The 12925-nt window shown below is 50.9% G+C and overlaps 1 protein-coding gene across 1 annotated transcript in view; it reads left to right on the plus strand.

The window, feature by feature from the left end:
• Positions 1-12488, plus strand: part of DERL1 (derlin 1) — a 28283-nt gene extending 15795 nt beyond the window's left edge. The window contains exons 3-8 of the mRNA XM_004697406.2: positions 3251-3315; positions 4640-4666; positions 5432-5527; positions 5846-5898; positions 6527-6637; positions 10210-12488. Coding sequence (XP_004697463.1) covers positions 3251-3315; positions 4640-4666; positions 5432-5527; positions 5846-5898; positions 6527-6637; positions 10210-10354 — 497 coding nt within the window. The 3' untranslated portion in view covers positions 10355-12488. The remainder of the gene's footprint in view (positions 1-3250; positions 3316-4639; positions 4667-5431; positions 5528-5845; positions 5899-6526; positions 6638-10209) is intronic.
• The last annotated feature ends 437 nt before the right edge of the window (positions 12489-12925 follow it).

Here is a 12925-nt window from a genome sequence, read left to right on the forward strand (position 1 = left end):
GGTTTGGGAATCTTTTGTGTGTAAATTATCTGGGCTGTTTCAGAGAGGCTCTCTACTGTCGTCTAGAGAACATCACACACGCAAACAGCTCACATAGATTTCAGTAGCTAGACTATCCTGGTTGGTATAAAAGTACCAGTTGTTTGTGGGCCCTAATTTAATAGCAGTTTAGTCCATTGTCGGATGGCCATTAGGGTTGATCTCTTATCTCCGACTTCTGATTTTCTTTTGGGTAATTGATTATGCATAGATAACAGAACCACATAAACTGGAACAAGAACAAGTTCAATCTAGAAGTAGAAAACAGATTCATTAATTGTCTGTGTTTTCACAATGACAATGGACAAAAAGCAGAATTCGCCAGCCCACAAGGCTTGCCATAATGCCCTGCTGAACCCTAAGACACCTCTCTCCATCACCCTCCTCTAGTTGGAGGACAGTCTCAGAAGCACGGATTTCTCTGATTGCAGCGTGACAGTGCAGTAGTTACCCAGGTGCCCCAAGCAGGGCCATTTCTCATGCAGCCTTTGAAAAGGGCTGACTTCACCATCAGTTTGGAGAAGCCTCCTCAGGCCTGGAAGCCAAGCCCAGGATGGGCCGCCCAAGTGCCTCCAGAGTACCTGCAGGATTGGATCTAGTCCGTTTTCCTCTGGGGTCCCCGTCGGGTCACACCCCCGTGAGACGGGGACCCTGTAAGTCAGGAGCCAGGTGGTTTTTCCTGAGAGGGCTTGGTAAGCATTGGCAGCATAAAGACAGTCTCAGCAGCTTAAAAGAATCTGCCCAGACAGGGCTTTCTGAGGGCGTCTGGTTAAAGCGTAGCTTGGGCCCCAGCTGCTGATGTTGATAAGGTTTATGCACATCATTCCATGGCCAGGAAAAGGAAAAACACCCAGAGTTTTCCAGATTCTGATGGGATTAGGGCAAGAGAAATAATAAAAATGTTTCATTTTGGTGTGTATACACATGGTCTGTTAATGTAAGTTATAGCTAAAGAGAAAATGGTTTCTTATATCAAGGAAATAGAACATTAAAGGATCAGTAATACAGTATTTGATCTCTCCCCCAAAATGGGTGCTTGGCCATCTTCTTTGGGTCTCTCTTCTGACCCCCAAATCTGTGAAATAATAATTAAAATTCAAAGACATTGGATCATAGGGTTTATCTGGAGCAGTTATTTTGTGTGCAAATAAGACCATTCTGATTCCAAACCATGCCCCAGCCCCCTCCCCCCCCAAGCATTGGATCTCCACAGAGTATTTTGAAATGGTTGAGCTGAAAGGCATTTCTTCAAACAGCGTGATTGAGGTATAATTCACACACACACTTCCATTCAGCCATCTAAAGTATACCATTCTGTGGTTTGAGTGTATTTGCAGAGTTGTGCCACCCTTACTACAGTCAATTCTAGAACCTTGTCCTCACGTCCCAAAGAAACCCCGCCAGCAGTCGCTCCTCATTTCCTTCCCAGCAGCCTTGTACCTCTCAGCTCATCTTGTGATGGGCACTGGGCTGGCCTCCACTCTCGGACTGCTGTGAATCACACTGCATGGACGGCCTCAGAGAGAGGCTGGCTTACTCTGAGCACCTTGTGTTTCTCAGGCAAGAAGACAACGTTGACAGAGATGTCAAGACATGCCCCAAAGTCACAAAGTGACTGGCGATCAACAACTGGGACCGGAGCCCTTCTTTCCCACAACCTCTGTATGACATTCTGATACTTGGAAAGGCTTGCCACACCTGCGTGCCCTCCTGTCCTGGTGAAACGGTTACTTGAGATTTCTGGGCAGAACTTGAAGGGTACCATGTGATGACACTTCATTGAGAAAAACTCCCAGTTGTAAACCTGCCTGTATAGTCTCGTGCTGTAACAGCTCCTGTAACTACTGCATTTTAAAGAAGACTGCCTCTAAAGCGTCTCTCCATCACAAAGCCAAACCACTTCAAACGAAGCACAGCCCTCATTAACATTCACAACTTGTATCAGTCTGCCCAGCTCTGCTGAGCCCAGGGCAAGTGGGCCTCGGAGGGGGACCAGGGAGAAATGATGAAGGGACATGAGAGACGGCGAGACCGGTTTTCTTTCAGATAGAATTCTCCTGGCTGTTCTAACGTTTGCTAGGATTTTTAAATCCACGAGCGGTTTCGTGGATGGTGTGGAGTGAGGAGGAGAGCAGCTTTTTGAGCTAGACCAGCCTCACTGCTGTTTCTGCTTCCCTCACCTGCTCCTTACTGCTGTTCAGCCGAAGGCACCAGCGTGCATCCTTAGAAGGGAAGCTGCCCAGTCGTAAGGCCAGGCCTGGTGTTGGCAGGCTCGCAGGGCTGGTTCCCAGATGGGACTTGTGTCCAGGCAGCTGTGTCTTTGGTCCTGCAGCCTGCACAAAGCACGTCAGAGGCCCCTCATCCACCTCTCAAGTGTAACCCACGCATGAGAATTAGAAATCATGGGAAGGTGGGAATGCCCATTTCTCCATTCCTGGGTGCTTTTCTGAGTTGGATCAGAAGGAAGCTTCTGGAATGTGGAGATGGAATTCTTGGTGCCGGTAAGCCCCGTGAGGCCATCTGTGAATGTGTGAGCATGTAATATTAGAGTACTGCCTGCAGTCACGAGGCCCAAAGATAAGCAGACTAGACAGGTTGTGGGTGTGTCCATTGTTGCCCCCTGCCTCCAGGAACAGTAGGGTCCCCCTAGAATCAATAGAGTCTCTCCAGGCCTTGGTGAGAGGCAGAGGCAAAGGCCGGTGGGCTCTGAGACCTTTGGGATGAGGTCTCAGTAGCCGTGGCATTGTCCATCCTCCCTCTAGGTCTGATTTCACCCATGGCGATCAGAGCGCACCATTTTACTGGAGTTCAGTTAGGAGACCCTACTCTGGCTCTAGGCCAGGGCTTTAAAGAGGGTGTGGTTTAGAGCAGAGGTTCCTAAATGTAACTTGGCTTAGTGCCCCCTTTCAGAAGAAACATTACTCAACATCCCCTGACAATTAAGAACTTTTATACTATAGCTATAGCCCCAAATCCAAGATAAAGTGTAGGTATCTGCTTTTGCAGCCTCCCCGCCATTGTTCCAACATCCTCCAGGGGGTTGGTATTACCTGCTTTAGGAGATATTTAAGGGATAACCTCTTATCTGAGGGGAGTGGTTTTTGATATGCTCTTAGTTTGCTTTTCTCTAGGATCTATTTAAGTGTTTCTCTCCCCAAAAGCAACTCGTCTAAATTCCAAACCCTGACGTGTGGCATATTTCTGTTCCCAGGAGCCTTTGATGGGAGGCCAGCCGACTACTTATTCATGCTCCTCTTTAACTGGATCTGCATCGTGGTATCCTTCAGTCTGGGGGGCCGGAGTAAACCAGGGTGCTTCAGATTTGCGGAAACCGTATTCTGTAAAGCCTTCCAGTGGCAGCACCTGCCTCTGTGCCAAGCATAGTTAATAATGAAGCATGGGTCCAGGCTTTCTCAGACGCACGTGAGTGGTCCGGGCCATCCCTTCCCTTGCATGGCCTTTGGGGGTTTGTCCACATTGGGTTGGGTGTGTTGCTGCCCCTCCTCTTGCTCTGCGTTCCTGTGTGACAGCTGGTTCACAGCAGTGCAGAGAGGTTTCACTTCATGAGCCAGCCTTTGAAACCTGGGGTCCTGACCAGACTGCACAGTGACATCCTTTTCAGATTTCATTTCCACTCTTGTCTTGGGGGCCTAACTGGTAGTTCTGGTTCTGTAAAGCCCCTGGGTTTTCTGTGGAAGGACACAGCAGGTCTCTGCTTTGTACCAACTGCAGTTGCCAGCAGTCGCCCAGCTGTGCCTCCTCCAGGTGGTGAGAGTAGCAGAAGGGACCAGTGGGTTAAGTGCCGTGCAGAGGCGGCCCCTGAGAGATTGCTCCCCCTTTCACCTGCCTGAGGCGCCCTGGTGGCGAATGGTTACCAGTTGGACTAACTGCAGGTCAGCAGTTTGAAATCTATTCCTGTAAAGCAGTGATTCTCAACCTTCCTCATGCCATGACTCTTTGATACAGCTCCTCATGTTGTGATGACCCCACAACCATAACACTATTTTCGTTGCTACTTCTTCACTAATTTTGCTACTGTTATGAATCGGGCGACCCCTGTAAAAGGTCGTTCAATCCCCAAAGGGGTCTCGACCTACAAGTTGAGAACCACTGCTGTAAAGAGTTACGGTCTCAGATATTCACGGGTAGTTCTACCCTGCCAGGTAGGGTTGCTATGAATCGGAACTGACTTGATGGCATTGAGTTTGTTTTTTTAAAGCCTGGCCAGGAGCCAGCAAAGGTGGCGCATTGGATGCCCTCCCACCTCCATTAAGGGCAGAGAAACAGTGCCATGGCCTCAGCCCTGCTGCAGAGCCATGTGTGTGAGCAGAGTCAGAGGTCCCAGGTACTTCCATCCTCCAGTGGAAGGAGAGGCGGGCAGGAGGCCCTGAGGCCTCCCTGAGCCTGTGCCGTTCATTCCCCGCCATTCCCTCTGGACGTCCAAGCCAGCCCAGGGTCCAGAGTGACGAGGATGAGACCCCACCAGGGTCTGGGGAGTCCTGAGCTAGCTGAGCTGTGGAGCAGGTCCCTCAGAATGCTGTCATGCAGTGAACTTGTGCAATGTGCTGTTTGCCTATGATCTTTAACTCTACGCACCAAGATTACCGGCTTAGCAATGGATATGCAGGTAAGAACCCCTGCAAACACCGGGTTTTCAAATTTACTCCTAGGGGCCTTTGGAAGTTTCATTTACATTAGCTATTTATGAAGGAGTTCTGGTAGTGGGGGTTAGGCGTTGGACTGCTGACTACAAGGGTCCAAGTTCAAACCTGCTGGCCCTTCTGTGGGAGAAAGAGGAGGCTTTCTGCTCCCATAAGTAGTTATAGCCTCGGACACCGTACATGAGCTGTTCTGCTCGGTGGTTGTGAGTTGGGGTTCATTCGGTGGCAGTAAGGAAGAGTGTTTTTAAAGAATGGGATAATAGTGCTTTCATTTGGAAGATCTTACAGGAGAAAGCTAAGTCCTTGGAGTTCTTTAAACCACCCCTTTGTGATGAGAGAGCAATGAGAGTAATGATTTGTCCAGTGTTTCTGACAAGTGTGTTTGGGTGGGTTTTGTTCTTTTTGCTCCCCATGTTAGATATTTCTGAGATTAGAAGACAAGGAAATGCTCTGTTTTGTTCCTACTTTTCGTTTCTCTGAGTAACGGCTTGCTCCTGACATTTGTGAATCCATTTACAATAAAGGGTTTATTTTTTCAACAAGATTTTGCAGCACGCCTTGTGTAATCAGTTAAACTGCAGGACTAGTTACAGTGCCCAGGAGTGAATCTCCCATAGCCTTCAGACAGTCCTGGGAGGAGGGGAGGGAAGGGCGAGCCGAGGGTCCCAGGGAGCGGGCACCTGGTGGGGCCTCTGTGGTTGGTCCGCCTTCACATCTCCACTCTCTTGCAGCTGCTGATGATTCCGCTGATCATGTCAGTGCTTTATGTCTGGGCCCAGCTGAACAGAGACATGATCGTGTCGTTTTGGTTTGGAACGCGTTTTAAGGTGCTTTACCCTAGTTGGACATTTCCCCTTCCCATTGGTCAACACAGAAATCCCTCTCCCTGCCCTGGGGGTGCACTTTCTGACTTGTCCAGGAGAGGTCACTGCAGAGCAACGTACCTTAGGCCGGCCCCTTCCTCCTGTTTCTAGAGCTAACCCTAAGTCATCTGCTGACTGTTGGCGGGGCCACTCTGTGCCTCGGACCTGGGGATGGGGAGTGGGGGTGGGTTGATATAACGCCATGGTCACTTTGTGTTTACTCCCGACCCCAGCAGCACTCTCCCAGCTGTGATTGTTCATTGTGTATGTGTTCTTTCCTAGGCCTGCTATCTGCCCTGGGTCATCCTGGGTTTCAACTACATCATTGGAGGCTCGTGAGTAGTCGTTGATTGATTTATTTGGGAACCCATCCATGGGACAACTTCCATTTATCTTTAAAATCGTTCTCTAAAGTCTTGCAAAACATGGAAGAATCTCAGTATCGGTGCAATACACTCTGCAGAGGAGTTCCAACTTGATACAGTTGGTTGAATTGCAGGGCCTTGAAGCACTTAGCATTGCCTGCCTGCTGTTTTATTAGTTTATTGTTGGATCTTGTTCGCTTCCATGCCTTTGCCTTTTGCCAAATATTTATTTCTGGACCCACCGTCCAGATGAAGCAGACATAGACCCGATTCTTGTCTGAGTTGAGGGCCCTACTCTGTTCTCAGACGGGGTGTGGCATTATACGCTGCTGGATGGTACAAACGTCTTGTTCAAGCAGGATCTTTCAGTGCATCCAGATGGAATTTTAAAGGGAAGAGATGAGATGCAACTATTTTTTTTTAACTTTTTGTTGTGAATTAAGTGAGGTTTTCATTTTATATCATCATTTTTGCCTTCTACAATTTGAACAAGTAACTCAAACCTCCTTTCCATACTTCCCCCACAAAAGGGCTCGGCCTGCTTCTCGTCGGTGTGCTGTGTGAATGTGCTGAGACTCACGTGCTTCTCTGTTTGCAGGGTGATCAATGAGCTCATTGGAAATCTCGTTGGACATCTGTACTTCTTCTTAATGTTCAGATACCCAATGGACTTGGGAGGAAGGAATTTTCTCTCCACACCTCAGTTTTTGTAAGCAGTCCTTTTTTCTCTTGTTTAGAATGATTTCTCTACACACGTTCTGTCAGATCACAGAGGTGCTCCGGCTGGGCAGGGCTGACAGGTGCCCCCGTTTGCTTTATGCTGCTTCCATTTAATGACAACCTCGGGGGGGTTTTTTGCTGACAGAGAGGAATCCGGAGAGGGTTTCTGCTTTTGTGTTTGCTTTACAGCGAGCCCTTCAGGGGCACTGTGCTCCCAGCCCTTCCCTGGGAGTGACGCTTGGCCTCAGTAGCACGCCACCCTCACTTTGTGCTGTGCCTGTGAATACCAGATGTTAATGTTGTGAGAGGTTTGGGAAGGGTCTACTGTGATTTGGTGGGCTGTTGGGGAGCTGAGAAGACTCATGATCCCATATGCGCTAATGGCCGTTGCCCTTTCTCTTTAGGCCATTTCGGCTTATGAAAGGTTTTGTAGGCAGGCTCTACTTCCAGAAACCAGGGATAGCCTGCCTGTATGTCCTTGTCTAATGGCAGTCTTGGGGAAGCCAGGGACCAAAGGCACAGCTGAGGCCCGTGGGCTCCCCGGGCTGCATGCAGGCTCCCCAGGAAGATCGCTCTCTTGTGCATGCTAGGATACTTACACACAGCCCAGGTGCACAGCAGTGGGACAGTGGCCTAAGCTCCTGGAGCACCTGTGTCACCCACGGAGGTTGTCTGGGAATGTGAGGCCAGGACTAGTTAACTAATTGTTAATAGTCCTATTTAATAGCTTAGAGGATGGACGCGTCTCATTTTATTGTGCTTCACCGGATTGCAGCTCCCAGCTAGTGAGTGCTGTACACATTGAAGGGTTATGGCGGTCCTGCATGGAACACATCTGCTGGTGCCATTTTTCGTGTCACTGTTGTGTTTTGGTTATTCTCACACTGTTTAAAGCTTTTTCATAATGCTTTTGTGCACTTCATAGACTACCAAAACCAAAAAAATACACTGCTACCGAGTCAGTTCTGATTCAGAGTGACCCTGTGTAGGTTCTGAGAGTGTACAGGAGCGGACACCCTCATCTTTGTTTCACAGAACTGCTGGTGGGTTTGAACTGCCAACCATGTGGTTTGCGGCCCAACGCTTCCATTAGACTAAAGTATAGAAAAAACCAAAACCAGTAGACTGCCATCAAGTAGATTCTGACTCAGGGTAGAACTACCTCTGGGTTTCTGAGACTCAATTCTTTACAGGAGTAGGAAGCCTCATCTCTCTCCCACAGAGCGGCTAATGGTTTTGAACTGCTGACTTTGAGGTTAGCAGCTGGCCTCGTAACTCACTATGCCACTCAGTGCTCCAGAGACCACAGTATAGTGGAAACATACTTTTTATATGTGCTGTAAAAGCCACACTTTCATGTGACTCACTTTATGTGACACTCACTCTATTGTGAGGTCTGGGACTAAACCCGACAAGTCTCCTGGGTATGCCTGCAGGACATTTAGTAGAGCCTGGGCCCCCTGCAAGTGTGGCCTCCTCCTTCCTGCTTTGGGATCCAGTACATTGACAAGACCAAGCTCACAGCTTTGCTTTCAGGACCGATGGGGGTTTGCATTCCATTTCTTTTGCCAGTTTTTTGTGGGAGCATTGCTTAATCCAACTTCTGTGCCTCAATTTGCATATCTGTAAGGCAGGGCTGGGAACACTGGCTTCTTGGGACCATCTGAGGGCAGTGCACTGCTGGACCCCAGGAGTGGAGAATCCTGAGGCAGAGCTCGCAGCCAGCGTGCCAAAGTCCGAGGTGGCTGGGCCTCTGCCAGGCAGAGGATGGGTGCCGCCCACAGCAGCGTGACCGTGCTGTCAGCAGAGCACAGGCATGTTCTGAGTGCCACAGCCTGCTGGCACTCACACCGGCCTTCACACCGAGATGTGCATTTCTGAGCCCACACAACAGAAGTCCTGCAGGCCTGTCGTGCTCCTCGTGAGAAGTACGCGAGGGTGGGGCCTTTTGGCAGGCGAGGAGCGGGGGTGCTTGAAAGAGTTTGCAAACATGGAGTCATCCTGTACATCCTGTACAAACAGAGAAGTATTGTGTTTGTGTGTTTTCTTTAAGCCTAAAAGAAACTCATCTCTCTTCTGAGCCTGGGGTTGCCTTCAGGCTAGGAAAGCAAATGACCTGCTGCTTTCTAATGCACAGCAGACGTGTGAGCAGCAGGACTGGGTTTCTGGTCCAGGTTTATCAGGTCAGATGGCAGGTGCACCTGGTTGTTTGTTTGTTTTTTAGTGTGGCGCTTTGGCGGGTAGACAGTTAGGTTCAGTGGCCCTACTCAGGCGACTTGGAGCTGCTTCTCCACTGGGTACATGGCTCTAGTGGTGAAACCCACCCTCGAGCCCCCTGCCTCCACCCCCCCGGCTCTCTTGGTGGCGGCGGCCCTCCTGCTGCAGTTTGCATAAAGAGCAAGTGACGACGTGTCGCTCCTCGGCAAAGCTCTTGTAACTGCTTTGAGATTACCATAAATTTTGGTTGATTATGGGTAATTGGGTGTCGTCTTCTCCTAATTACTTGCATTTAATTTTGCTCTCCATTTAAGAAGAAATGGAGATGGCTTCCACATTGCTGCTTGGTAGAGAGCTTTCTGTCTTCTGGTATGTCTCGGAGGGAGATGGTGACACCCCCCTCACTTCTTGAGGTGCCTGAGAAACTCACCTTTGGCCGCACCTTCTGGGCCCACTGCTGAGTTCTCAGTGGCCTAGGAGAGGAGGGGCCGGGGCTGGATTCTCACGTCTGTCACTTGTCCACAGGCTGCCCTGCCACACCTATGGAAAAAGTTCATTTGTCTGGGAGAGGGCATGAAGGTGCCCAGGCTGGGGTCACCTCACACTTCCAGCTGAGTGTGCACCTGCCTCTCGCCTGGGGCGCCACAATGGAGGGGGTCGTGTTAGGGTTCCTGCTCCCGAGCAGGCATCCTGGGTAGGAATTGTGTCGCTTTAGTGACGCTCCCTCTGGTTTTCCGGCCTGGTAAGCATAGCACAAGGATGGCCAGGTGGTCTTCACAGTACCCCTGGGGGTGGGGGTGTTTGAACTGCCAGCACTTGGGCAGCAGTCGAGCAGTCAGAAGTGTAGATCCGGTTTCAGCTGGCTCAGTGCTTCAGTGACTTATTGTGGCATAAGGAGGAGACTCATCTAACCTTTCTGGTCCTCATCCTCCTCATCCTCCATACGACTGCAGGCAGATTTGTGAATAAAAAATTAAAAATCTAAGTCAAACCCCAGCACCCAGAGGCTATGGCCCCTTGGTGGGCTCTAGCCAGCAGCCGTCGGAGATGCTGTGCAGGGCCCACACCCAGATGTGTGTGCTTTGGTCCGCCACTCTGCCCGTGGTGTTGGCTTGTAGGGCTTGCGGTGCAGCATTGTCATGAGGTGTGTTTATGTGTGATGTGAGTGTTACCGGAAGTTTAAGGGATTGAAGAGAGAGGGTAGCCAGCCCCTTCTGTGGGCACTGTGCTGAGTGAGGAAGCAGATGGGTCCGATCAGAGGGCACAGCAGCCAAGGGAGGTGTGTGGCTGCTCAGCTAGCTACCTGTAGGAGTGACACTGTTCTCTCTCTCGCCCCTGCCTTAGGTACCGCTGGCTGCCCAGCAGGAGAGGTGGGGTCTCCGGATTTGGCGCACCCCCTGCGAGCGTGCGGCGAGCTGCTGATCTGAACGGTGGTGGCGGTGGCGGCAGACACAACTGGGGCCAGGGCTTCCGGCTTGGGGACCAGTGAGGCACGACCTCGGCCTGCCCACCAGCTGCTTCACTCCACTGTGGCTTCCTCCCAGTGTGGGGTCCCCTCACCCCACTGAGTTCTGCCTATGCTGTTGGACTGGACCCACACTGAATGTAGTCTTTCCATACAAGACACACTTTTTTAAATCCTGAAGGGAAAAAATATAAGTGTTCCTCCAGTTCCATGATTCTCATTCAAGTCCTTACTGCTCTGAAGAACAAACATCAGCTGTGCAGATTTCAAAGCTGACTCGTTCTTGGTGTCATTTCCCCGCCCCTCTCCATACCCCACTTGTTCTCCCATTCCCCAGAGTGATGGTGTCAGCAGACCCTCTTCTGCGGATCTGCCCCCTTTGCTGGGCATCGGGCTGAGTAGTCAGACCCTAGCTCCTCTCGCTCATGCGTCTCCCTCATTTCCCCGGCCCCCAAATCTGCACCTAGAAGAGTTCGCCCGTACCTGGCTCTGCCTGTGACCGCCCTTCTATTTATTGACTTTTGCTGAGGCGTGGCCACAGAGAACTCGCCACACGTTAGCAGCCCCTCTGCTGGCAGGCCTGCAGCAGGAGACTGGAGCAGCCGACAAAGAGCCGACTTTCTCGGCGCGTGGAGTTGGGACTTGACGTCAGATGGGACTGTTGGCCACCCCGTCAGACCTTTTGATAGACGCACTGCTGGGTTGGAGAGGGATACAGGCTTGCAGTACAGCGGGGTGAGGCTTGTTGGCCAGGCCCAGTTCCCCCAAGCTAAGTGATCCTGCCTGTGCTGCAAGTGTCGCTCACACAGGGTGGGTCTAGCCACGCAGAGATGCGCCCCGAGAGGCCTGGCCATGGCTTCAGCTCATCCTCGTGGACTGCGCGCGCGTTGAGTAGGCAGACCCTCTCGCTGTCTTTCAGGCTGTCTTTCTTGTGTGTTCTCTCTTGCTAAGCGCATCGGTTATGATGAGGCTGGGTAGCCCCGTCAGTCGGTGGCCCTCATGAAGCCCAGCCAAGTGGAATTTCAGATCATCTGGAGGTTGTAGTGGCCCTGGACTCGTTTGGATATGAGGGTCTTTCTTAGTTTGAGTCGAGACTACCCAGCTCCCAGTCAGATCGGCTTCTTTTTCAGAGGTGGGCTTTCCCCAGGCGAGCGGGGCTCATCACCAAGCCAAAGCACGTTGGTTGTGTTGTGAAGGATGCAGGGCTTTTTGCTGTTTGTGTTGAATGCTTCTGTTCTGTACGCAGAGGCTAGCGGGCCTGCCTAGCGCTTGCCACCATACTTGAGTCATCTGGCAAGGCTTTGAACACGGCCTGGTTTCCTCTCTCCAGAGCCTCATGCCGTGCCGTGTGTCTGTCCCTGCTCGGCACCAGTGGTGTGTGCTGTGCCAGGAAGTGGGGCTTGGGAAGCAGCAGCACCTTATTTTCAATCTGGTGTGGGTGACCTCCTCTCCACATTGAATTTGCATGATCGAGGGTGGTAGGTGGGGGAGTGTCGGAGCTGACTGTCGCATGTGCTGCTGTTAACTCGTGGCCACAATAAAGTGTCCTAGTACCGTTTTAGAAACCGTTATTCCTGTGGCATTGCACGGGACTGTCTGGCCGGGGCAGGAATGGTAAGTGAGCCCTCAGGCGGGCAGATGGTGTGTGGCTTCCCTGCGACCCGTGTTTTGATGCCAGTTTTCCGGCAGTGCACACTCAACATTTTGGTCATCTTCACAATGTTTCAAACTGGCTCTCCATGCCTTTGCCCTCACCCTAGACGACAGCATGGACCTCAAAACCAAAAACAGCCTGTGACCCGCTTGGTGGTGCTGTCCCCTTGCTTGCGGTTTGGACGAGCCCTGGGGCGGTGCCTCCCAGCTGGGCCCGTGGTTCTAAAGGTTTACAAGGATCCCTGGAACCGACTGCTGAGGCCAAGTGATCATTAAATTGGTCTTCAATCACACGCCTAGAAGGTGGTAATTTGATTGCTCTTGCCCTGGTTTACCTCGAGTAGAGTCATCTCGGCTAAGTAATGAGCCTTTGGAGTTTTGACTTGGCAAGACAGCACGCCACTGGAGTCTGAATAAACAAACCTGTTTTGTAAGAAGAACTTCCTTTTTTTGTAATTAAACCTTTTTATTGGTGAAAATTGTGAATTAAAATGTACAACTTGAAGGCTGACTGTCTGAAGTTTGCATCTTCCTGCCCTGCTGCCCTGTTAGCTTTCACTTCAGCGTTAGTGGCCCCTTAGCTACTGTAATGATAAAAACGAGAAACTCCAGTCAGTTGTGGACCCCCATCACCTCTTGGGGAACGGGGCCATTTGGAAGATTTCTAACGTTTCCTGAATTTCCTAGCATTAGGGTGCCGGCAATCATTTCTCTACAAACTTTGGTTCACGTGTTGGAGATTCCTGGAAGCAGAATTCCTGGGTTTTACTGTCAGGGAAGCGTGATGTGTGAGAACTTGGGGTCAGCAGGGGAGGCAAACCTGACAGACTGCTCTGTGGCATTTCCGTGACTTCCTCCCTGGGTCTGTGAGGCCATGCCAACAAGCATTGCCAATGGAATTCCAGTTCATACGTGCGCATGGGGTACATATATCAGCCGGCT

Source organism: Echinops telfairi, unplaced genomic scaffold, assembly GCF_000313985.2.
Source record: "Echinops telfairi isolate 266 unplaced genomic scaffold, ASM31398v2 ScPeMD7_1;HRSCAF=3_0, whole genome shotgun sequence".
Lineage (NCBI taxonomy): Eukaryota > Metazoa > Chordata > Mammalia > Afrosoricida > Tenrecidae > Echinops > Echinops telfairi.